The sequence below is a fragment of the Henckelia pumila genome, chromosome 1 (genome assembly GCF_033568475.1).
Source record: "Henckelia pumila isolate YLH828 chromosome 1, ASM3356847v2, whole genome shotgun sequence".
Taxonomy (NCBI): domain Eukaryota; kingdom Viridiplantae; phylum Streptophyta; class Magnoliopsida; order Lamiales; family Gesneriaceae; genus Henckelia; species Henckelia pumila.
Genome location: NC_133120.1, coordinates 169605942 through 169633727, shown reverse-complemented (window position 1 = coordinate 169633727; position 27786 = coordinate 169605942). Strand labels below are relative to the sequence as shown.

The 27786-nt window shown below is 36.0% G+C and overlaps 3 protein-coding genes across 3 annotated transcripts; 2 read left to right on the top strand and 1 right to left on the bottom strand.

Annotated features, from left to right (window-relative positions):
- Positions 1 to 9570: 9570 nt before the first annotated feature.
- LOC140874441 (putative ubiquitin-like-specific protease 1B) lies at positions 9571 to 10131 on the bottom strand. Its single transcript, XM_073277730.1, has 2 exons — positions 9901 to 10131; positions 9571 to 9831 (listed from the first exon to the last, which is right to left on the bottom strand). Exons 1-2 carry the CDS (start codon positions 10129 to 10131, stop codon positions 9571 to 9573), a joined length of 492 nt encoding a protein of 163 aa, XP_073133831.1.
- Positions 10132 to 15505: 5374 nt separating this feature from the next.
- Positions 15506 to 23753, top strand: LOC140887729 (uncharacterized). Its single transcript, XM_073295172.1, has 7 exons — positions 15506 to 17362; positions 18064 to 18154; positions 19574 to 19731; positions 19862 to 19913; positions 19991 to 20073; positions 20266 to 20359; positions 22654 to 23753. The coding sequence occupies exons 1-7, from the start codon at positions 15764 to 15766 to the stop codon at positions 23247 to 23249; spliced, it is 2673 nt and encodes an 890-aa protein (XP_073151273.1). The 5' UTR covers positions 15506 to 15763; the 3' UTR covers positions 23250 to 23753.
- A 1574-nt stretch (positions 23754 to 25327) lies between these two features.
- LOC140885023 (protochlorophyllide reductase-like) lies at positions 25328 to 27083 on the top strand. Its single transcript, XM_073291943.1, has 5 exons — positions 25328 to 25485; positions 25570 to 25659; positions 25738 to 26272; positions 26358 to 26716; positions 26788 to 27083. The coding sequence occupies exons 1-5, from the start codon at positions 25432 to 25434 to the stop codon at positions 26941 to 26943; spliced, it is 1194 nt and encodes a 397-aa protein (XP_073148044.1). The 5' UTR covers positions 25328 to 25431; the 3' UTR covers positions 26944 to 27083.
- Positions 27084 to 27786: the final 703 nt, after the last annotated feature.

Sequence of the window (27786 nt, the reverse complement as noted above, 5' to 3'; positions counted from 1 at the left end):
TAGTTTAGAAGTCCAACTTCTCTTTCATTAAATTTAACTCTTTAAATTTAACTATCTCAACGGGGATTAGTAATCCATTACTTGTGTAACCTTCAATGGTTCAGGGATACAGCTAGCCGTGGGCTCACAACTCCTTGTGACTCGGAACAACAATTTCCGACTTACCCATCGAATCATGGTAAGAGCGCCTAGCAACATCGCCCCATGATTCCCTAGGTATCACTGATAGTGCCTGTAAGAACCAGTAGGTTTTGGTTAGCGTACAGTACGGTCCTTTCATCCATATATCCCGATCGAATCAACAACCATTGGTAGATCGAGAGTCGTTCGAGATTCGATAACTATGCAATTCATCTTGAAGATCAAATAGTGACATCGCATGTGCTACTAGGAAACCAAGTAACCTAAATCACATCGAGTACTCTGGCCAGAGATTTGTCACACTAATATCTCCTCAGATCGCATAGGATATCCACACTCGCAAGCGTGTGGTGAATCCTTGACAACAAAGCATCGAATCATATATGTTTCGTAACTGTACCCAATCCCGACACCTAATGACCCTCATAGAGTCGGTAAATGAGTCAAAGTATAGTACTAGCATATAGAGTCTCATGATGTTTCAAGTAGTAAGGACTAATGGTATACAACCAAAACCGCGGACTTATCCACTTAAATAATGATAACCACTTGGAAAGTCCGAATAGGGTAGTTCGATCATTCATCATATGAATATCCATTTTCATGCTTTGAACATCTCTATGTTCCATACCAATGAAACGTGGTACATGGCATCGCAAATGCTAGTCTCGATCTCGAGCGATCCTTATCCTTATTTGCGGATGGCTCAATTGACTAGGAACTGTTTAGAATATACATGACTATAAGATGTGTTTCATGATAGTGATCTCTCTTTATTCACTATCTCATCTTACTTACACTATAGTATATTCAAGGTCTTTATCAAAACAATAATAGTATATCACAATATAACATTATAAAGAAAGATAAAGAAAATGCCATTAATGAATGTAAATTATATTAAATAAAGATTGTTTACAATAAGAGACTCTCAAAGCCCTTGGCCACAACTTGGCTAGCGGGGCATCAACTCTTTCAATACCATCACAAGTTAATACACGTGTCTCAACATGTGGTCGTTGTCATGCAAGAGGACACAATAGACGCAGTTGCAAGGAACCGATAGAGTAGCTGTAATTGTTTAATAATATGATGTTTCAATTATTTGTTATTAGCATAACTTTTTAACAGAAATTATTCAGAAATTAATCTTGACTGTTAAAAAAATATGCAGGGGCAAGTGATTACTGGAAGCTGGTTCGAGCATGAAATTGCCCTCGAAAAGGCACACACGTTCGAGTGGAAGCATTGCTGGATTGCGCTTGGTTTGAGGCTTTTGTGGAACCATCTGCTGTCACATTTTAACTTGATCTAGGGTCGTAGTGTAGTTAAGTGTATTGTGTTGTCTTAAGTTATTCTGAAACCAACTCTATTTGTGGTAAACAAATATAAAATGTTCGAATTTGATAAATGATCTTTGTCATTACTGTGTATATCGTACAACTTGTATTTAATTTGGAATAAAACTGAATAAATTTGGAACTTATTGTCTGATTATTACAATAAACAGAGCTAAAAGTAAAATTAGTACAAGAACAAAACATGTGTAACCAAAACAACAACATATTTCTACGATATGGTCGGGCCCTGGTGTTCTAGTAGACTGGTTGTCTAGCACATCAGAGGACGAATGCTCCTTCTTCTTGTAATTGAACTGTTCTGTTGAATCATGAATGGACGATGATGCAGATTGTTGATTCATTGAACATGCGTAGCTCTCTCTACCTTTCTTACTTGGGTCTGGTTTGAAATTTAATGATTTTTGGAGCGATTCACCGTGATAATCATCGTACCAAAAAAATCGATTTTTATGTTGCAGCTCACGAGGACAAATATAATACAACTCTCCCGGGCGGGTCGAACGTGATCCGGCTCTTCGTAAAATCATTTCTCCGAAACCACATAAACATTGTGGTGCAATCTTCATTTCCATTGTGCTCGATCTTGAAGAATGAAATTTTATTTTGAAAATCAAAACCCTAACCAAACGAGAAAGAAGAAGTGAATGGATAAAGTGTACCGAAAGAGCTTAATAATGAGGGGTAGGTGGGAGTCAAAGTCTATTTTTATTATTTTTGTTTTATTGTGAGGGTCAAAAGAGTAATTATAATGCATGTGACATGTCATCTTGTTCTGTAAATCAAACAGATAATTTCGCATAATTCAAGGATTGTTCCATATATGTGACATTTTTAGCCGATACACCATAGTCATCTTGGTGCATTTGCAAATGATAAATCTCAAGTTCACAATGACATGTCATCTTGTGCCTTAAATCGAACAGATTATTCTGAATATGTATTGGTTTGTTCCAAAAATATGGAAGTGTGATCCTCATGGCCCACAATGTTTGTCCTACAAGTGGAACACATTGTTCTCGATTGAATAATATTTATCTCATCCATGCGTACTAGTTGTGCTCGATCTCTCACTGACTTGTTCTTAAAGATGAGTAGAATTAGAGTAAATGATAGTCCTTAAAGACGAGAAAACATCATATTAAACAAGTTATGAGTTTGGATTTTGGACAATATACCCATATTATATACATTGGGTGGCAATGGACATCCACAAATGGTGCTCTCATTGGGTCAAGATCAATGTCTCTCTCCTACACCTTAGACAACATAGAGCACAATACATTACTAGACAAACACTTGGGTGATGGTTCCACCAATCTCTAAGGATTGAACACTCCTCTCCACTTGTGTCATGCAGTGTATTATATGATTTTGGTGCATGTTAACATGGGCATGCCTTATTGTTCCTCATATCGGAAAGATTATTCTTCATAATTCTAAGATTGTTCCTAATACATGACATTTTGATCCAAAGCCACTTTCTCTAGGAAAGTGTGATCCTCATGACCCACAATGTTTGTCCTACAATTGGAACACATTGTTCTCGATTGAATAATATTTATCCCATCCATGCGTACTAGTTGTGCTCGATCTCTCACTAACTTGTTCTTAAAGATGAGTGGAATTAGAGTAAATGATAGTCCTTAAAGACGAGAAAATATCATATTAAACAAGTTATGAGTTTGGATTTCGAACAATATACCCATATTATATACATTGGGTGGAAATGGACATCCACAAATGGTGCTCTCATTGGGTCATAATCAATGTTTCTCTCCTACACCTTAGACAATATAGAGCACAATACATTACTAGGCAAACACTTGGGTGATGGTTCCACCAATCTCTAAGAATTGAACACTCCTCTCCACTTCTATCATGCAGTGTATTATATGATTTTGGTGCATGTTAACATGGGCATGCCTTATTTTTCCTCATATCGAAAAGATTATTCTTCATAATTCTAAGATTGTTCCTAATACATGACATTTTGATCCAAAGCCACTTTCACTAGGAAAGTGTGATCCTCATGGCCCACAATGTTTGTCCTACAATTAGAACACATTGTTCTCGATTGAATAATATTTATCTCATCTATGCGTACTAGTTGTGCTCGATCTCTCACTGACTTGTTCTTAAAGATGAGTGGAATTAGAGTAAATGATAGTCCTTATGAAACATCTACTACTAATAAATGCGGAATTTTTTTTTTTATAACTAAGAATAATACTATTCATATACGCCCATACATATATGCATAAATTTTAAAAATAATACTAACAAATAAATTCTTTTAATAGTAACTTAAATAATTAAAAACCCCTTAATAAATAAAAATCTTGAAAACATGCAATATTAATAAAAATCTGTAACCCAAAATTCAAACTCATGCATGCGAAAATAATCAAAATTAAAACTTTGAAACAAGTTTTAAAAACTCTAATAAAGTATCTCAAAATAATAATAACTCTTCCATGCGACGGTCACGGGGCCACTGCCATGCTTGCTCATACATCACAAAAATATTGGTGGAGACACTCATATAACATGACCCCGTAATTCATATTTATACAACCCAAGGGTATTGAAAGAACATCAATACAAATACTTATATACCATTAATCCCAACGAAAAACGAAATTATCGAGATAACAGTTATAATATCAAGTCATTAAGATGACTTGTGATTATTCCAAGTGCTTCAAATACCCATATGTGTGTAGGACCAACAACCCAAATTCTCAAACGACTCAACTCTTAACAAAATAACTCACTCCAAAAATATGTATATATATCGTCAACTCTTAGGCCACTTCAGGATTGAAACAACCTTTAAAACTGACCCTAATGGACCCTAACTCACCTCTGGTTCGAACCCGACCCTCTAGACCGAACCATGCAAGTCAAAACATGAGTCGTGATCATGAATTCTCATATATATGCATCAAACAACCAAAAACTTGCATAATTTCGAAATAATTAGGAGAAATCTGAAATAAAAACATCGTTCATGATTAATAGCTTATATGGTGTTCAAGGAAAAGAACTAAACATGTCTTGTTAATTATTACGAAGATTTACGCGTATACGGGGCTCCGAGACGGAAAACGGACCAAGAACTTGAAGAATCCTTGAAGGATCGGCTATGGAGGCTTGGTTCTCTGTTGAAACGTGAGGAAGGAGATGGAGGAGATGGGGTTGGCGGCTGATGGGGTTTGAGCGTAGGGTGGGGAGAGATTTTCGGTGTAATGTTGCGTAGATTAGGATAATAACTAATATAATTTATTTAGAAAGATAATATACCATAAACTTAAAATTTTAAACTCTTAAAATACCTACCAATCTGATAAATAGACCAAAATCCCGAAATTAATAAATAGCATATTTTTAAAAATTAATAAAAGTCATTAAAATGACTTATTTTGGCTAAAAATCAACCCTTAAATAAATATATAATTAAATACTAAAATTTTCTTGACAAAATACCATAAAATATTATTTTTTTTAAGGCTCATAAAATCTCATAAAATATTTTTGGCTCAAAAGTTGATATCTCATCCGTCGACGGTCCCGTCTACGCGATCAAATCAATAAAATTCTGAAAAATTTAGAATTTTTAGTAACACGGGTTAAATGCTAAAATAAATTTAAATCATGCATATAATTCACATAATAACACATAAATGTCATTTAACCAAAATATAAATTTTTAAATAATTATTTTCCCTAATTATGCAATGCGAATTTACATATTAAAATTTCCGGGTGTTACAATTCTCCCCCCCTTAAATTGAATTTCGTCCTCGAAATTCGACTGATCAAATTCTAATAACGAAGTCCCTCAAAATTCTAGTTTACTAACTCCATGATTACTTATCTAGTTCTCAAGTTTCAGTATCCTAAAGTCACGTAATCGCAATGCATAACTAAGTATTTTAAAACTTTGCTAACATAAAGTCTTAAGTCATAACATATGCTCCTGATAAATCATAATAAAACATTTAAAACTTACAGACCGGTAGTGGGATTTCTGAGCTTTACGTGGCAGATGGACACCCTCCAAGGACTGTGCACTGATACCAATTGAAACATCTACTACTAATAAATGCGGAATTTTTTTTTTATAACTAAGAATAATACTATACATATACGCCCATACATATATGTATAAATTTTAGAAATAATACTAAAAAATAAATTCTTTTAATAGTAACTTAAATAATTAAAAACCCCTTAATAAATAAAAATCTTGAAAACATGCAATATTAATAAAAATCTGTAACCCAAAATTCAAACTCATGCATGCAGAAATAATCAAAATTAAAACTTTGAAACATGTTTTAAAAACTCTAATAAAGTATCTCAAAATAATAATAACTCTTCCATGCGATGGTCACGGGACCACTGCCATGCTTGCTCATACATCACAAAAATATTGGTGGAGACACTCCTATAACATGACCTCGTAATTCAAATTTATACAACCCAAGGGTATTGAAAGAACATCAATACAAATACTTATATACCATTAATCCCAACGTAAAACGAAAGTATCGAGATAATAGTTATAATATCAAGTCATTACGATGACTTGTGATTATTCCAAGTGCTTCAAATACCCATATGTGTGTAGGACCAACAACCCAAATTCTCAAACGACTCAACTCTTAACAAAAGAACTCACTCCAAAAATATATATATATCGTCAACTCTTAGGCCACTCCAGGATTGAAACAACCTTTAAAACTGACCCTAATGGATCCTAACTCACCTCTGGTTCGAACCCGACCCTCTGGACCGAACCATGCAAGTTAAAACATGAGTCGTGATCATGAATTCTCATATATATGCATCAAACAACCAAAAACTTGCATAATTTCGAAATAATTAGGAGAAATCTGGAATAAAAACATCGTTCATGATTAATAGCTTATATGGTGTTCAAGGAAAAGAACTAAACATGCCTTGTTAATTATTATGAAGATTTACGCGTATACGGGGCTCCGGGACGGCAAACGGACCAAGAACTTGAAGAATCCTTGAAGGATCGGCTATGGAGGCTTGGTTCTCTGTTGAAACGTGAGGAAGGAGGTGGAGGAGATGGGGTTGGCGGCTGATGAGGTTTGAGCGTAGGGTAGGGAGAGATTTTGGGTGTAATGTTGGGTAGATTAGGATAATAACTAATATAATTTATTTAGAAAGATAATATACCATAAACTTAAAATTTTAAACTCTTAAAATACCTACCAATCTGATAAATAGACCAAAATCCCGAAATAAATAAATAGCCTATTTTTAAAAATTAATAAAAGTCATTAAAATGACTTATTTTGGCTAAAAATCAACCCTTAAATAAATATATAATTAAATACTAAAATTTTCTTGACAAAATACCATAAAATATTATTTTTTTAAGGCTCATAAAATCTCATAAAATATTTTTGGCTCAAAAGTTGATATCTCATCCGTCCACGGTCCCGTCTACGCGATCAAATCAATAAAATTCTGAAAAATTTAGAAATTTTAAAATCACGGGTTAAATGCTAAAATAAATTTAAATCATACATATAATTCACATAATAACACATAAATGTCATTTAACCCAAATATAAATTTTTAAATAATTATTTTTCCTAATTATGCAATGCGAATTTACGTATTAAAATTTCCGGGTGTTACACCTTAAAGACGAGAAAACATCATATTAAACAAGTTATGAGTTTGGATTTCGGACAATATACCCATATTATATACATTGGGTGGCAATAAACATCCAGAAATGGTGCTCTCATTGGGTCATGATCAATGTCTCTCTCCTACACCTTAGACAATGTAGAGCACAATACATTACTAGACAAACACTTGGGTGATGGTTCCACCAATCTCTAAGGATTGAACATTCCTCTTCACTTGTGTCATGCAGTGTATTATATGATTTTGGTGCATGTTAACATGGGCATGCCTTATTGTTCCTCATATCGAAAAGATTATTCTTCATAATTCTAATATTGTTCCTAATACATGACATTTTGATCCAAAGCCACTTTTACTAGGAAAGTGTGATCCTCATGACCCACAATGTTTGTCCTACAATTGAAACACATTATTAATATTTATCCCATCCATGCGTACTAGTTGTGCTCGATATCTCACTAACTTGTTCTTTAAGATGAGTGGAATTAGAGTAAATGATAGTCCTTAAAGACGAGAAAACATCATATTAAACAAGTTATGAGTTTGGATTTCGGACAATATACCCATATTATATACATTGGGTGACAATGGACATCCACAAATGGTGCTCTCATTGGGTCATGATCAATGTCTCTCTCCTACACCTTAGACAATGTAGAGCACAATACATTACTAGACAAACATTTGGGTGATGGTTTCACCAATTTCTAAGGATTGAACACTCCTCTCCACTTCTGTCATGTAGTGTATTATATGATTTTGGTGCATGTTAACATGGGCATGCCTTATTGTTTCTCATATCGAAAAGATTATTCTTCATAATTCTAAGGTTGTTCCTAATACATGACATTTTGATCCAAAGCCACTTTCACTAGGAAAGTGTGATCTTCATGGCCCACAATGTTTGTCCTACAATTGTAACACATTGTTCTCGATTGAATAATATTTATCCCATCCATGCGTACTAGTTGTGTTCGATCTCTCACTGACTTGTTCTTAAAAATGAGTGGAATTAGAGTAAATGATAGTGTCCTTAAAGACGAGAAAACATCATATTAAACAAGTTATGAGTTTGGATTTCGGACAATATACCCATATTATATACATTGGGTGGCAATGGACATCCACAAATGGTGCTCTCATTGGGTCATGATCAATGTCTCTCTCCTATACCTTAGACAATGTAGAGCACAATACATTACTATACAAACACTTGGGTGATGGTTCCACCAATCTCTAATGATTGAACACTCCTCTCCACTTATGTCATGCAGTGTATTATATGATTTTGGTGCATGTTAACATGGGCATGTCTTATTGTTCCTCATATCGAAAAGATTATTCTTCATAATTCTAAGATTGTTCCTAGTACATGACATTTTGATCCAAAGCCACTTTCACTAGGAAAGTGTAATCCTCATGGCCCACATTGTTTTTTCTACAATTGGAACACATTGTTCTAGATTAAATAATATTTATCCCATCCATGCGTACTAGTTGTGCTCGATATCTCACTGACTTGTTCTTAAAGATGAGTGGAATTAGAGTAAATGATAGTCCTTAAAGACGAGAAAACATCATATTAAACAAGTTATGAGTTTGGATTTCAGACAATATACTCACATTATATACATTGGGTGGCAATGGACATCTACAAATGGTGCTCTCATTGGGTCATGATCAATGTCTCTCTCCTACACCTTAGACAATGTAGAGCACAATACATTACTAGAAAAACACTTGGGTGATGGTTCCCCCAATCTCTAGAGATTGAAATATCCTCTTCACTTGTGTCATGCACCGTATTGTACGATCTTGGAGTGGAATTATAAGGACATGTCATCTTGTGCCGGATTTCAAGAAGATTATTCCAAATTCATATTGGATTGTTCTATATAACTGAAATTTTGATCCAAAGACACTTCCACTAGGGGAGTGTGATACTTATGGTCCACAATGGTTGTCCCACAATCGGAACGCATTGTTCTCGATTAAGTGACATTTATCCCGTACCTGGTTACTAGTTGTGCTCGCTTTTTCGGTCACCTGTTCCTAAATTTGAGTGGAATTAGAGTAAATGATAGTCCTCAAATTGTTGTAGTAGATAAAAAAAAAAATAATCATCATATTGTATTCTACCACTGCACACGTCTTACAAATTCAATTCAAGTTCATGAATCGCACCACGCAAGAGAGAATATTCCATTTATTAAGGAGATTATTCTTAATATGTGATAATATATTCCAGAATTAAATTGTACAAAATATGAGGCTACTTGAACTTGTTTCATCCCAAATGGAGTTTTACAAAATAATATAAACAGAGTTACGTACTATTGATATTTCCATCAATCACAAAACCTTACAAAGACAGTTATGTAGAATTGTTTTTGAGCAATCCCCTTTCATGAGATAAAATACTTGCAGCCAGTCGAGCACGATATGTGTCCATCTTTATTGTATTCTGATATTCCCACATCTCAGCCAAGTCACGGGCTAGACACTCTACCCACATGCATGCAAAAACACCACAATCAAGTGATTCACCTTGATGACGCGTACGTTCTCTCAACACATTAGAGTCGGGTATGACGAAATTTGAATTATGACGAACCCAACCAACCAGAAAACGTGCCTTCAAAGATAAAGATTATTAAAAAAAACATTCGTACAAATCACATGACATGACACAATAAAGACTCACCAAAGTTCTACACGCCCCTAAGCTGAAAGAATCGGGAAGTGAATTCCACATTTTGAATATCCCCTCTTTTGCGTGAAATACTAGCAGAAACCAATGCACTCTGCTATTAATTGGGAAAATGAGGTATTTGCATCTCTTGAACGTATATCCGTTAATTTTCTGCAAACAAAACTTAGAGGCAGCTGAGAGTTCCGCAAAAAAGGAGTCGTAGTCATTGTTCTGGACCTTCATTTCTTCCCCACTCTTCCGAGGAGATTAAACACTTCTCTCTACGTTAGACAAAACAAAATAACATTAAAAACCATAAACGAACTCAAATGTATACTAACTCATCGATGCCGCTTTTATATTTCTACTAACCTGCACCAAAGTGTCCATGCAAAATATCTCATTTCCTTTATCCACACTGTATTTTTCCATCATGCGCATTTGAACATTGATAATTTCATTGCTAACAAGCTTACCAAACAAGAAACCACAGAACACGAACCGTGACATATGGACAATTTCATCTTGTCAAACGTCGACACTACAAAAATAAATGAATTCTATTGTATTAAAAATGATTCTAAAAAAAGTGATAAACAAATAGAGAGAGATTTTAGTGAGAAAATTCATACGTGATGTCATCCCTAGAAAGATAATCCGTCAACAACTTTTTCTCTTCGGCAGTGGCTTCTTCATGTCCACAAAAATCTGTTCTACCTTGATACGGACTAGTCCACTGGTTACTCAAATCATTATTTTGTTCAAGCTCAACATCAATTATTTTTCCTCCCTATGGCAGAATACACAAACATAGTCAACATCAGTAACACGAAGTAAAATATAGGACCTCAAAATAAATTAACCAAGGTTAAAGTTGGTTTCAAGCAAAGTAAAACTTTTTTCTGCCCTTCCTCTTCGGTGTGGTACTGGGTGGAGTCACAAAGAATGATGGCTTTCTTTTCTTCACCCGATCACCCCTCGTTCGGACATTATCAACGATGGAAGATGGGAAATTAGTGTTTTTCGCAACCTTATTCGAATTATCATCAACTCTCGTCGACCCCACCACTTTTTTCAGAGGTATAGTCACCAGTATCCCTTTCCAACACATTGGTTAACACAGTTTTTGAAATATAAACCTCAGAAACATTATTTTCCTTAACGACTTTTGATACAAGATTATCCAACATTTGATCAATCTCAATCAGATCCTCAGTACAAGAATTCTGTCCATCGGCTTCGGTACTTTTCGTTCCCAATGGACCACTTTCTGCATTTTTTTCACCCTCGGGCTCAGCATTTTCCATTTCCAATACCCAATCCATCGTCACATGCATCTTCACCTATCTTCAATTCACCAATATCTGGAACATTGGTCTTATCCAATTCACCAACAACACTTTTTCCCTTCACCGAGTAATCAACACAATTCTTGACAGGAACATCAACAAAATCATATAAATTACCCCCTAGGTCATGACTCACACTCAACTCCTCTTCCTCATCGGTTTCATTCATTCCATCAGCAGCATCATCAACACTCAGATCATTATCAACTACAATGTCCTTGCCTTTGCGATTTCGAGTAAATTCTTTCTTCAAAACCATATTTTCTTTCAAGTCAACCAGCTTCATCTTAGCGCCAACTCTCTCACGTTTCAACTGCGCACAAATTCTTTTCAACATTTTAATCTCAGCAATTTGTTTATTCATAGTTTTTTCTAGTTCACAGTTATTTCTCCTATCTTCTTGTCCTTTGAAACCGGAAGCAACAACTACAACAACAAATAAAATAATGAAGAATATTTCTTTTTTCTAAAACATGAAATAAAGGATGCTACTCATATTACCTTGTTCTCCAACAACATTTCCTCCTCAGGAAAGGGATGAATCGACAAAACCTGATCCAAAAACAAATATATATAATGCAAAGCTCCAGCATTCGAAATATGATTAGTAAAATAGAAGATATATTGGTTGACGATATGACATCAAAAGCCACTTCAGCTTTCACAGCATCCAACTGGATCTTGCTTTTTCCGAAATGAAACATGCGGGGGCAGATATGAACACCACGCGGCACAGCTAATGGCGACACTCTTTCATAGAACCAAGCCTAAGCAAAAAATCATATAAGTAAACAAATTCAACAAATTAATAGCACAATAACTCAGATAATTATATACTCACCATCAATCCAGCCGTGCAACCATCCAAATACAGTTTACTCGCTTGATTGTCTAATTCTCGATATAAAAACCGATACGCAGCATCTCCCCATCCAAACTCAAAAAAAGTGCTCAGTTCATCAATATAGGAAAAGATAAAAGCAGGAGTAATGTAATTACCAGTCGAGAATATTACAGAATTAAATATGAACAAAATGAATATTCTAACAAAGTCATCAATGTCAGCTTCGACATTACTACTCGTAAGTGAAACAAGCTTCTTTTTATAACGATCCTGTGAGTGTTGCTTATTTTTCCTCCGAAGTGCCGAGACAGGAAACTTGATTCAAGCTTGAGGTCCAGATCAACTTGTTGACCTCTCTGATGCAAACCAAGCACAATTGAGAAGTCTCTTGATGTGAAAGGAATGGAAATATCACCACCAATAACGAATGAGCATGAAGAACTATCAAATCTTTTAAACAGATAATCTACCCTGCCACTACTCACAGGTAGAGCAGGCATGTCTATTCATTTACCGAATGGAGTTTCTTTTATTCTGCTCATTTGTTCATTCCCTATGACCACCTTCAACTCCTCCATTATTTTTTTACAATAAGCGGGGGAACATCGAGTAAATATAACCTTGCCACTTTTGATCGACTCAAAATCATCACATATTTCCTCTTCATCAGCCATTTCTAATATTTAAAAATCATTAAAAAAAATTTCATTATAAAATAACAGAATGGAATATTGCATGGAAAAGAACAAAAACTTCAAATTTGGGAACATTTGGGTACTTCTATACAGAAATTTATCAATTGTCTTCAACAATATAACATTATTGAATATATATTCAATAAATCAAAAACATCACAACAACATAACAAAATAACATTCATTTACCAAGATGTACTTCAAAAACAATTTCAAGAACAAAACCCTAAAAATTGGGGATAAATAATTTAAACTGAGGAACTGTCAAAATTAAATACGAAAATTATAAATAATGATGTGAATGTTTCGACAAATATATGCAAACAAGAATGGTAGCAAGACATTTGAGCCACAAAACCCTCAAAATAATGGAAACACAAAAATATTAAAGATTCATATAATGAGGACCAAAATTATTTCTCTAAACGAACAATTTTCTCAGTTACTCGAGACGAATCATATAAAGCGGCCGATTTAAAAAATTTAAAACAGGGTTCACCTATTTTTGATTTCTTCGACTTCTTCACAGTGCTAGATTTATTTTCCTTCCGGACTCTACAAGCTCCTTCAACTGACTTATCTTTTGAATGCCTGCTTCGTCTAGTCAACGGTGCCATTTTCTGAGCTCAAAACCTTGTCGCAAAAGATCACTGCTTTCCTGCGAGAAGAATCGGTTGGGTGAGGGAGGGAAACTACCGATCGTCCATGTTCTGGTTTTTTCTTTATTTGAAAATTAAAGTGAGGGATAGTGTTGGATGTTTAAATCATTTTAGGGGCATTTTTGTAAACTGGCCCAAATAGGAAGTTGTAACAAGCAACATGCTTATGTCAGGGATTTAGAACAAAGAATTACTGACTTGGGGACTGAGGAGGAATTCATGTTTACTATTAGGAATTTATCACAAATTTTCCGATTAGATATTACTAATTTACTATTTCTTTTTTAGGGCCCAACATGTAATTAATTTATAGCTTAATTGCTAGGGAAAATTTACAATGTGTGTCCTCAAATTTTTCTTATTCTCATTTTCAATCCTAAAAACTTTCAATTTACAATTTTAAATAAATTGTCTTTGTTTTGCTTATAATTGTTTTTTCTTCGGATTTGACGTAGCATCACATGCGTCAACATTTTTTCATTTTAGACCAATAATTTTCAATGTCATATCATCAATTTTATGGTGTCACGTCATGATATCACATCATTAATCCGATAAAAAATAAGTAAAATTTTAAAAAAAACAAACAAATTTGTTGCACTAAAACTTCAAATCGATAGTATTTTGGACCAAAAAATGGGAAATTATCAAATTACATGATTAAAATTGTAATTTCTACCATGACTTGTTTGTACTTATCATTAAATTCAATTCAATTTCACAAACTATAATTGTAAATGTAAGAGGAAAATTAGCAAAACCATCTTTATATTATATTATTTTAGTTTTTTTTTTATGTAAGTCAAAGTTTAAATTGACACCACTGGAATAATTTCACGCCTAGTTGTTATGTGATATTGAATATTGCTGACAGGACACAAAACATTATTGATAAAATGTCAAATATTATGATAGTGTGTCAACCATTTTTGGCGTATTTAATATCACGTTAGCACTCTAACTAAAAGTGATTCTTTTTTAAACAAAGCAACAACATGACACTATTATCAAATTTTGACAACTTATATATATAAGACCGAGATTCATATATAAATTTATATGACAAACTCATCAGAAATAGATCGAGATCGAGAAGAAGGAAAAAGAAAACATGACGTTGCAGCTCCAACCGCCAAACAACGATCTTAACATAGTGATTTGATCTTGCTAGACTTCGCATATATAAAGCCTACGTTGAGAGGAAATTAAATGAGGAGATTTGCTTGAGTAGTGATGAATTAATAATTGGATTGCCAATATTATTATTTTGTGCCGTAAGAGTGCAAGACACCACTTGAGCACCTGCGCCAAGGTCTCTTCAATCTTCGGTTATCCTAACTCATGAGCTTTTGAAGTAATGGGATGTGCTAGCCAATCGAACACTTTAGCACCTACGTTCAAAAAATTCCACAAAAAACTTATTACGGGGATGTTAAAATAAAAAGTCAAAAGCATACATGAGTTTCATGCATTTTCATTCCCTTGTTCAATACGTCTTCTGATAATCTAGTTACTCGTCATGTCCAGATAAATGATCTCTATAATTTCTTTTCATATGAATATAGACTACATATAGAGATAGACAACCATCGCAAGTAACACGAGAATATGAAGATATCATTGCAGTAGTGAGTATAGAGACAATCGTATGACAGAGACGTGACATGAAGTCGAAGAACCTATAGAAAGAAGATACATGAATATCATAGGAGCCGAAACACACACTAATTAATTAAGATTTCATCTTTATCCGTTATATTATTTGTCTATGTCATATCACATTAACTAGTAACAATCATTTTATTTAATATTTTATGAATCGGACGACGCTCGTACCTTTTCTATATATCATGTATGACTAAAAACATCTCATTTCTACAAAACTTGAGAAATGAGACTTGAGTTTTTAGTTGTGGATGCAACTACTTTATTATTTATTATTTAAAAACCTAAATACAATAAATTGCCTAAAAAAAAGGAAATTGAAATAATAATAATAATAATAATAATAATAATATAATGAAGATGAAATTTGTTGAATTGCCATTAAAATTCCCCCCGAACTTTCTTTCTTTGTTTCCCAAACTCACTCCCACACGCACAAAACCCAACACCGCCACTAGACGACACTCTCCCTCTCTCCAAACCCATCATCGGATCTGCGCTTTTCTCTTCCACAGCTCTTCCAAAACGCATTCCACCAATACCCATTTGTGCTCGTATAGAGGGAGGAAGGGTTTGGGGAGGGAGAAGCGAGAACCGCTGCCCGGCCCGACCCTTCTGGGAATGTGATTCGGGCCGTCGCTTTTCAATGGGACAAGGTAAGCCATGACCAAATCTTGGGAAGAAGAAGAAGATGATGATGATGAGTGCTTCCACGACTCATTCGATCGCCTCGTTTCTTCCTCAAACACTTCCTGTTCCTGCTCGCCTTACTCTTCCGACCCCGAGGAAGACTACGATCGTCACCCTGAGAATCACAATGCCGTTCAATCTGGCCCCGTTCCCAGATTCCCTGTGGGCGTGTGTGAAAACTACGACCTTTGGACCTCTCAACCCTTGTCGGTGGAGGAGCGCCGGTTACACCTCCTTCGCCAGATGGGTCTTAGTAGGAACCCCTCTCTCCTGCGCCACCGCCCCTCACAAACTTTCTTGCCTTCACCCGATCACTTGAACCCTGGTGACAAATCTCCCAGTTTTAGTAGTGATGTATCCGATACCCTTGATTCTTCTCGGAATTGCGATGTTAGTGGTAGAGCATCCGTCTCTGGAATTGTGCTATCGAAATCAGATGCCAACTGCGATTCAGCTCAAATTTTTGAAGTCCGTTCCGAAAATTCTGTTGGCAATGACCGTGCCGGTGGGATTGATGCTGCTGTAAATAATGTTAATCAGAGAAGTGGCCGTGAATCACCGGTGAACGTTTCTAGTTCTCCGGGTAAACCGCCGAAAATTAAGATTGATGTGGATGGGACGCGACACGGGAGTTTGAATAGTCCAATGACTGCTTCTAAGAATGAGCTGGATGAGAGTTTGGAGTGTGATGACGAAAGTGGAGTCTGTATGATAAAGAATCTGGATAATGGGAAGGAGTTTGTGGTGAACGAGTTGAGGGAGGATGGGATGTGGGAAAAAATCAAGGAAGTGGGAACCGGGAGGCAATTCACCATGGAGGAGTTCTCCTCCGAGATGTCGGTTGGGACTTCACCCATTGTTCAGGAGTTGATGAGGAGGCAGAATGTGGAGGAGAGGAACAAGGAAGGTTCGGATTCAAAGACCGATGGTAGCTGTGGGAGTGGATCTAAGTTGAAGAGAAGAAGTTGGTTGAGGAGTATCAAGGATATGGCGAATTCTGTTGCTGGGATTAAGGATAGGCGGAGCAGTGATGAGAGGGATACTTCTTCTGAGAAGGGTGGAAGGAGATCAAGCTCAGCCACGGATGATAGCCAAGATGTTTCCTTTCATGGGCCGGAAAGAGTTCGTGTCAGGCAGTATGGTAAGACTGTTAAAGAGCTTACGGCAATGTATAAGAGCCAGGAGATACAGGCGCACAATGGATCGATTTGGGCAATTAAGTTTAGCTTGGATGGCAGGTATTTGGCTAGTGCTGGTGAGGACCGTGTGGTTCATGTGTGGCAGGTTGTGGAAACGGAGAAGAAGGGAGATTGCATGTTTGATAAATTTGAAGATGGGAATTTCAATCTACTGTGTCTAGCTAATGGATCTCCAGAGCCCTCTTCATTGTCGCCCAATATAGATAGTCTCTCGGAGAAGAAGAAAAGAGGGAGGTCATCTGTAAGTAGAAAATCATTGAGTGTTGAGCAAGTGTTGGTGCCAGAGACCCTTTTCTCTCTTTCAGAGAAGCCCATCTGTACGTTTCAAGGTCATTCAGATGATGTTCTTGATCTCTCATGGTCCAAATCTCAAGTAAGAGAATGCTTCCTTCTGTGACACCAAATGTACAATGTAAAACTTTTACTATCACCTTTGATTGCTGCCTGTAGTTGAAGAGAGTAGTTTCTTATGTTTTGTTTTCAATTCCTTGTGTGCTTGGGATGCTCTCTGAGTTACGCTGGCCTTTCATTGTGATTCCTTGATTTTATCTTGGTCACATATGCGATGCAGCAAGGTCAGAGAGCACCATAAATGCGAACAGTTCTATATATGAGTTACTAGCTCTGAGAATTCTTGTTATTTCATAATTTCTTCGAGTTACATGAATAAAAAAGGATGCATGTTTAAGAGGGTCATATTTTTTACATCTATTCACTGTCAGAGCTACTTCTCTTGATGGTTCAAAGCGGCTTGAGAGTCATTGTTAACCCTGTGAAAATCTAATGATCCACACTTTGTTTTCCAGAGAAATGTTGGAACTTGCAAGTTTTTTATTCTACATATTTAATGACTTGGAAATCTTGCTTATGTTACTTTACTGCAGTTCTAAATTCTAATCTATATTGTTGTAAATATTTTTTAAGAAGTATTTCAGCCACAATCTTGAAATATTTTTTCACTGTAATCTTTTACCAATCTACGTTGCCATGTACAGATTTATCATTTGCTTTTTATTTTTTAAGCAATTAGGACATAAAATTAACACATGTCAAACCATTGTCTCTCGTCTCTAGCAACTATTATCATCTTCCATGGACAAAACAGTGCGGCTATGGGATTTGTCAGCCAAGTGTTGCTTAAAGATCTTTTCACACAGCGACTATGGTAATTTTTTATATCTGTGTTACTGTCTTGCTCAAACTTCTCTATCCACCTTTGAGATCGGACTTCCGAGTACCTATTTGGTTGTGATTGTGGGACTTCTTGAATCAATATACTTCTGCAAATCATTCAGAATGACTTTACTGCATGTGCTCCTAAGTATGGAACCTCCAACTTTGTTATGCTGCATTTGATACCTGAGAAGCTGCATTAGGATCGACTTTGGTGTGACAACAATAATCCATGTTTCGGCCAATAATGGATGGATCAAGGACTTTAGGGAAGGCGAAGAACAATAGCATAAATAGGCAATGTTCTAAAAAGCGTTAGGCGGTCACCTAGACGCTTAGGCGGCCGCCCGCCTAGGCGGTTTTTTCTTTTTAGGCTAAATATCCTATTCCGATCCATCTTAATATTTCTCTAATAATTCCTCTTTATCGAATTCATCTGCCTAAGTGGTGTTTTTTTAGTCTAACTATCTAATTATTCTTGTTTATCTTAATATTTCTCCATTAATTTTTCTTTATCGAATTCAAACTCGGAATACATGATATATTTCTCGTCTTCATCCGCTACAAATTGATTGCCAAATATGTCAAATAATCTTTTTTAAACAAAGTAAAATAAGAAAAATAAAAAAATTATATGTTAATCTAGGCGGCCGTCTAGGCGAATTTTGAGGCGTCTAGGCAGTGATTAGGCGACCAATTAATGTAATAACTCCCAGAAGCTTCAACTGTCTAAAAATCAGGGCGGTGGGCGACCGGCTAGCGCCTAGGCACCCCCTTTTAAAACACTGTAAATAGTTAAACTGAGGGGGCTGTCAAAATCAGTCTTGTTGTTAATTGATTCCTTTAAAAGATGTTATGGCAGTGGGCAGTCTTAGTAAGCACACAAAGGGATCCCATGACCATGCATGATTTTAGTTTACATGCAATTTTTGTTGAACCACCGAGTAAAGCCTGTTAGTAACAAGCCTTACTGAGTCACTGTCATAATCTGATACATGGTTGCACTAGACTGCCTGTCCAAATTTAGTTGTCTTTATGATTAGCATGAAGAATAATTCATGGTGCGTAGGGGAATGGAAAGGACACACATGAGAAAGTCGAGCAATTTATGTAAAATTAACAATAAAGATTTGTCAAGTGGTTGATTGTAAATGATGAGATTAAAATTGAAGTGGGAATTTGTTGTTTTGTTCTGAAATAAGCAGGGTATTGGCTGGGGTTCGGATCTTTAAATATTTTAAATTTAAATCAGTAAGAGAGTTTGCATGTGGCTAACAGTTTGTCTCAAATCTCAATGCATATGGAAGTTGATTTTTCTCTTGTATAAGTTTTGGATTTCTGAATTCAAGCACTTTCTTCGAAGAGAGTTAAAATATAGCTAATCTGCTGACAAGTCTTCTGGATTTAACAGTAACCTGCATCCAGTTCAATCCTGTTGATGATAGATACTTCATCAGTGGATCCCTGGATGCTAAGGTGCGGATATGGAGCATCCCTGAACGGAAAGTTGTTGATTGGAGTGATTTGCGTGAAATGGTTACTGCAGCTTGCTATACACCAGATGGACAGGTTTGCATAGATTTTATTTATTACCTTAGTTCCAATTGTTTCAGTTTTTTAGTGCATAATCTGGAGAAATCCATATGATTTTGCACATACTCAATTTGTTTATATACGATAAGTTCATAACTTATTGTAGGGGGCTCTAGTTGGTTCATACAAGGGTAGCTGCCGCATATACAACACATCTGGTATGATATAGTAAATTAGTTGCATAAGACAAACTTCTCTTGATTAGTTTTTTATGAATGTGACATTCTGTTTCCAGAAAATAAATTGCTACCAAAAAACCAGATAAATCTGCAGAATAAGAAGAAGAAATCCCATCAGAAGAAAATAACAGGTTTCCAGGTAACCATGCCATTAGCAACTGTAGAAAAACGCACACTCAACTATGTATCCACTCATTCAGGGAGAAAAAGAGGGGAGCGGTGGTCGCTCTTCTAATTTTTTTCCCAATTATTTAAATCATCCTTGCCTTGGAAAGCTTTGTTTTTTAAAATTATTTTGAGAAACTCGATTCTGATTTGACATATTTTGCAGTTTGCACCTGGAAGTACATCTGAAGTGCTCGTTACATCTGCCGATTGTAGAATTCGAGTCATAGACGGTGTTGAGCTTGTTCACAAGTTCAAAGGTACGAAGATGTGCCTTAGCAATTCTTTAAGTCATAAAGGCTGTGATTTTGATCTACTAAATTCTTGATGGTATCGCTTCAAAGAACTTGCCAAAGTTTTACTCAATTTTTATTTCCCAGTGTCCACCAGATCACTTTTTTGATGGGTAAATAATCATCCCTCACTTTTCCAACATTCATTCGTCTTCAATTCAATTTTTTTATTAAATTGATATATTATTTATACCATTTTTTAAATTAATTTTACTAAAATACCCCTCAATCAATAGTTTTCTGTATGAAATAAATAAACCATCTAATAATGGGAATATGTGTAATTTATTCTCTAAAATTTGAGTTTTGGCTTGCTATATCATATGAATTCACGTAATCACTAAAAGATCGTGAAAATTTTCATGTTCATTCTATTAATTTTAATCCGAACTTAAAAAACATTTGAATGTGCGGTTTTTTGTTCGCAAGTTTAAGAAAATGATAGTGACATAAATGAATTTGAATATTGAATGAAAAGACAAGGGATGAATATGAATCTGACCCCTTTAAGGCTTTAACCAAATGTTAATTTTACAACTTCTGTGAAAATAGTGATCCTATGAGTTTAATATAATTAGCATTTATAAGGCGGTGTTTGGTGTGATTGATAGAAAGGATTGATAAAATAATCCGACTTCATCTCTTGTTTGGTTTAGGCCCGGATTGAATATCTCAGCCCTGTGTAATTTACTGTATCTGCCTCGTACTTCATCTCCTTGAATGGTGTGCTAATTTATCATAACCTTGATAAGAATCATAAATTCCCCATTATGCTCCCAAATAAAGATAATAATAACACATATTTTGACATTATAAAATTGCTGTGGTTGGCTATGGAAGTGAACCCCAGGGCTTTTCTATTGGATGGAGATTCGAAAGTTTAAAACCTTGAAATGAGGGTGATGCATCAACTCGGTGGAGCTTGAGTTGAAGGTATGGTGGGAAAGAGAAGTTTCACTTGTTACTGATATTAGGTGGGTTGGAGGATAGCTTGGTCATGGAGACTACTGTAAGTGAGGTGCAACTTGTAGAAGATTGATGAAGCGTGGAGAAGAGACCATATGGTGACACAAGTTGGGGAAAATGAAAGGCACCCATAAGTTTGGGAAGGATGATATCCTATGTATAACTAAAACCTCAAAGAAAACAACACTTAAATATTAATTTCTTATATTTACTTGCTACAAAATCAATTCTTTTATCTCACAATAAATATTCATTACACTATCACATCCATCCAACCAATCGTATCCTAACAATAATATATCTTATCACAAAAAACTGTTAGCAACCACAATTAATATCTACTAATAATTGAAGAGAATTTCAGTAAAGAATAACCTAGAGATGATCTCTGTACAACTGTACCCAAGCCAAAGCTAGCCTCCTAATATATTCCCCTTGCCCCCCTCCCAAGTCATTCCTTCTAGAATTCTCTTCACGACAAGATAATAGCTTTGGCCCAATGTATCTAGGCCCATGACAGTATCACTCTCTTGATCACTTAAGGCCCTGCTCGAGTGTTTTCACCGGCATTGGCTAGGGTAAAAGAGTTTATCTCTTTGTATAGAGTGTTATTATCTCTGGGATCTTTGTTTTCATTTTATGCGATCTATTTCAGCTTCTTGTTTCTGGTTTATTGCGTTGCTGAATGGATATGAGATATGAGCCTATCAAAAACCATATGGAATGCGTGATACTTTTTGAAGTTGTTGGAAGTATAAAATTCGATCATTATTATGTTAATCTTACATCTATTGTTAGATCTTTATCAAGAGGAAATTTTTTAATTTTGCTTTATCGATATTTTTCCATTGGGTTATTGATTTTTTGTGCTGTGTCTCTTTACAAAACATACATTTTTTTAGTAATTTGTTTTAATTTTCAATATTGTTGAAATTCATTTACTAGTATGCTACTTAATACTTGAATGTTGAAATGAATACTTCAGTTAGATGATGCATGTGCTTTTATATGCGCATGCTATTTGTTACAAGGGTATTTTATCAGATCATCACAGGTAAACAATTGAAAGAGTTATTAGAAGGATCACATTGAAGAATCAACAAACAAATGGATTATGTTAAAATTTGATTCGGTTCTCATTCTATTCATTTTACTTTGTTTCACCCCTGATGAGGGTTTTTATTTGCCTTGTCATCTGATCCTTTAATGTAGTGGACCTAACTGATGCATTTGCTTTGGTTGAAATATTTTACATATTTTTTATGGCCAAGAAATTAATGTAGACTCTCTGACAGGTTTCCGGAACACACACAGTCAAATTTCAGCCTCCCTTGCATCTAATGGGAAATATGTGATCTCAGCGAGTGAAGATTCTTATGTCTATGTTTGGAGGCATGAAGTTGGATCACAACCAAACAGAAGCAAAGGTGTTTCCGTTACCCAATCTTATGAGCTTTTCCATTGTCTAGATGTATCTGTGGCGATTCCTTGGCCTAGCACGTCGGATCAATCTGAGGTTCAACATAGTTCTGGGGGGCAAAATGGTATGGTTGATCGATTTGAGGAAGATGTAATAGCCAATCATCCGACTATACCTATTGAAGAAGCTAATGGTAGCGAGAGCTCGCCATTAGCATCTGATCGAAGTAGTAGCCCATTTAATGGAACTCCATGTTATGCTACAAATAACAATCTATTCGATAGAATCTCAAGAACATGGTCCGAGGAGAAACTTTTCACTGCTACTAAGAACCATAGTCCTCGCGTTAGTGTCGACTACTCCAATGGGTTTTGTCAAAACAGGTCAGCCGTGGGTATGGTGATAGTAACTGCAGGTCTTAGAGGAGAGATCAGGATTTTCCAGAATTTCGGGTTGCCAGTTCGAATATAGGGGGTTGTTTTCTATGCTGCACCATGTGTTGTATATCGATAAGTGTCAGATTTCATTGGTTCCACTTAAATTTCGAATGATGCAACAATGTCAATACCTGTGGTGTATACCACCTGGTGTAGCTTAGAACTATACCAAAAATAGGCAGCAATGGATTCAAAAGGCAGTGATCAAGTGAAGTGCCTGATGGATTCGTAACGACAACATTTCCAAAACTGTACAGATTCTGTGAGATGGTAATGTTAGAGCATCTTGTTGGCGGCGAGGAGCGAAGAAGATGTTAAACCATTTAGAAACTTGTTTGTTTCTGTAATCGGCAAGTGTAGAGTGAAGAGTGTCGTAATATATACAAAATTCTTTTAACAGTTCATTCAATTTTATACTGGCATTTGTATACATATTGTTGGAGGTAAGGCTGAAAGTGGAGTATCTGCTATTAAAGATATGGGCAGCTTCCTTGCCTATTTGTACATGTATCTGTGATTTGAAATTTTCACAAGTAAAAGGAAGTATTATTTGATAAATTGTTTTTGACATCTCTTTATTTTCTTTCCTGTTTACAACAGTTAGTGTTGTCTTCTTTAGATTCGTGGTCTAGCAAGTATTTTGACTTAATTTTGATTCTGGCAAGAATGATGCTAGGTAGAGTATCAAAATAGGTTGTCACCTAAAATAAATGGGTTGAGATGGAAATTTTCTAACCCACCAAATAACGGGCTGACATGCTTTGTTTAATGATGGGTAGCGGGTCGGCTCGCCTCAATTCGTCAAATTATATATAAACCCATTAGCCGGTTTGTTTCATTACTTAAAATAGGTGGATTGAATTAGTATTTTTCCAACTCGTCTAATACGTGGGATGGATTCTAACAGTTGATTACAGTGGGTTATGTGCTGACTCGTCTCGCTAGTTTGTTTGACCCCACCAACTATAGGCCAGAAACCATACTGGATCTTGTCCATGTTGGAAATAAATAACATTTGAAAATAAGGATTTCTCGTTGCTTGGTTGGTTACTTGGTAAGTGTTAGGGGTGTGCAATCGGTCAAAATCGAACCGACTGTACCGATATTTATAAAAACCAAACCGATCGAATTTTTTTTAACAAACCGAACCGATCGAATTTGTATATAAAATCGACTAAACCGAACTGATAAAAAATTGGTTATTTCGGTTTTCAACCGAACTGACCGATTTTTATTTGTTTTTTTAAAATTTTTAAGTTTTCTTATTTTTTTAAAAAAAATAAATTTTAGATTCTATATTTTGAAAGTATGAGATGTTTTTTTGTTGGCTGGGTTAGACTTAAAACATAGTTAGATATATGTAGTTAAAACTCAAAAATAAATAAATAATTATAGTTAAAAGTTAAGGCCCAATATTTATTTTTTGACAAGCCCAATATTTTTTTAATTATATAAATGAATTTCGGTTTAATCGGTTTAATCGATATTTTTTTATGAAAACCAAATTCGAACCGATTAAACTGATTTAACCGATATTTTAAAAAAAAATTAACCGATCCGCCGAACAAACTGAATTGAATTTCTTTTTTTTTTCGGTTTTATCGGTTTTATCGGTTTGACCGATATTTTGCTTACTCCTAGACTTATAGTGTGTTTCAACTTCAAGGTGGTTTTTTTTTTTTTTTTTTTAAAAAAAATTATAGTGAGTGAGATGCGTTTCCATGGATGTAAATAATATATTATAGTGAGTGAGATGCGTTTCCATGGATGTAAATAATATACTTTGACTCAAAAAAGTGTATATAATTTCCTGTACATCCGAGAATGATGCCATAATAACCCATTCGAATCCCGTTATCCACATTTCCATATCCCAGCCCATAACAGCGTTGGGTAATGTACCCAATATCCATATTTTGTAAGTTTTAAGTGTAACCCCCACACCAGCTCTTTCTTGGCTGTATAAGAAAAAAGGTAATAAAAAAAATATCACGAGGGAAATCCCAAACCACAAACTCTGATTGGTTTTCACAGTCCAATTGGCATATACATCCACAAAATATTATCTTATCCTTCTCCAGAACAGCAGTAGATCTTTCTCAAAAATCCTCGCTATATATACTGCTATCACTTACTCCACTCACTCACAAACTCAAAAGTATCAAGAATTTACTTGCACTTGCAGCAACAGAAAAGATAAAATATCTTGATACTCAATGGCTCTACAGTCTGCCGCTTTTGTTCCCTCTGCATTCACCATTCACAAGGAGGTATTATGCTGATAGATAAATTAACATTATTTCAGTTGCCTTTAATTCTTGGCTAATTAAGCTTTTAAACTTGTTTCACTTCAGGGAAAAATCAGTGCGGGTTTGAAGGAATCCAGCCTGTTTGGAGTCTCACTCGCAGACCATGTCAAAGCTGAACATAGCTCTTCTGCCAAGGTAAACCACTTCATGTGATGTCTCTCATAGCTCTTCCTCGATTGTTCATACGTTTAGACATTGTTTTTTTTTTTACAGAGAGAATTCGGGTCAAGAAAGCTATCCGCATTGAGGGTGGAGGCGGTTGCTACAACGACCCCATCTGTCACCCCCTCCACCGCCCAAGGGAAGAAGACTTTGAGGAAGGGAACGGTGGTGGTCACCGGAGCCTCCTCCGGCTTAGGCCTCGCCACGGCTAAATCTTTGGCTGAGAGTGGGAAATGGGACGTTGTTATGGCTTGCAGGGACTTCCTCAAGGCCGAGAAAGCAGCCAAATCCGTTGGAATGGCCAAGGAAAACTACAGCATCATGCATTTGGACCTCTCATCCTTCGACAGTGTGAGGCAATTCGTCGAAAACTTCAAGCGTTCCGGCCGGCCTCTGGATGTGCTCGTTTGCAATGCTGCTATCTACCAACCAACAGCACGCGAGCCTTCATTCACAGCCGATGGATTCGAGCTCAGTGTTGGCACCAACCATCTTGGTCACTTCCTTCTCGCAAGATTGCTTCTTCATGATATGGACAAATCCGATTACCCTTCCAAGAGACTCATAATAGTCGGCTCCATCACAGGTACAGTAAATTAAATTAAGAATGATCCCATATCATTTTGTGTGATCAATATGGCAGAATTCATATTCAAGATTACATTTTTCAGGTAATACAAACACATTGGCTGGAAATGTGCCTCCCAAGGCCAATCTTGGGGACATGAGGGGTCTTCAGGGGGGTTTGAATGGCCTCAACAGCTCCGCCATGATAGACGGAGGAGAATTCGACGGTGCAAAAGCATACAAGGACAGCAAGGTCTGCAACATGCTCATGATGCAAGAGTTTCACCGCCGTTACCACGAGGAAACCGGCATCACATTTGCCTCCCTGTACCCCGGATGCATAGCCACCACGGGGCTATTCAGAGAGCACATCCCTTTATTCAGGGCCCTTTTCCCTCCATTCCAGAAGTACATCACCAAGGGATTCGTCTCAGAGGAGGAATCTGGCAAGAGGCTTGCTCAGGTACTAAAAAAAACAAAGCAAATTCTTTTGCTTATGTGCAAACATTCTGCTAATTATGTATGATTCTGCAGGTTGTGAGTGATCCTAGCTTGACAAAGTCGGGTGTGTACTGGAGCTGGAACAAGGACTCGGCAAATTTCGAGAACCAGTTGTCTCAAGAAGCCAGCGATGGCCACAAAGCCCGAAAAGTGTGGGAGGTCAGCGAGAAACTTGTTGGTTTGGCTTAGGACTTTTCGGAGAGTGTACTGTTGATTGTAATCTTTGCCACTGGCCAAGATTTTGGATTGAGGAACTTTGGAGTTGTTCAAAACCAAGTAGAGTTCATGTTAGAATCAATAAAATTGCTCGATCCTTTTCGTTTTTTTTACATTCTACATTGATACTGGCAACAATGCATTATCAATAACCAGCAAAGTGATTATATCTTGTATGGAATGGATCACACCAATCTAGTAAACAAACAGCTTCATTCATATTTGTGTTTAAATCGACTCGATTAATTGGGATCTTTCGTTTAAAACGGGATGAGCACACGCATAGTTTCTTGAATCGTTTGCCTTTCTGGGTTGAAAGATCACAAGCTTAGAATCCAGTTGGAGCGAGTTAATGTTGAGTTTTTTTTTTTTTGTTTTTATTAAACTCTCAAATAACATGAATAAGGGAATATTCAACACAATGATCTGTTTTTATGCACTTGACACATTGATTTTTGTTTCACCATGAATTTGAGAGCTAATGTTCCCAAATTTTAAAAGATTTGAGTTCAATTATCACTACCTATAACTTTTGATAAAACGATAAACTTGGTCATAATTGCTACGGGAACCAAAGTCATGTATTCGATTCTCATTGATTGCACGGAGTCTAATTATTGGGAAGAAAGATTGTAGAGTTGCTACTATTGGGAGACAGATTGTTCAGGTGCAATAGTTGTCCCTGCTAGTAGAACGATCGAACAACGACGCTTGAATTTTCGTAAAGCGATAAGGGTTCGATCCTACAATATTTATTTTTAAAACAACTTTTAAAATATATCATAATTTTTTTAAAAAATACTTTTATAAACATGT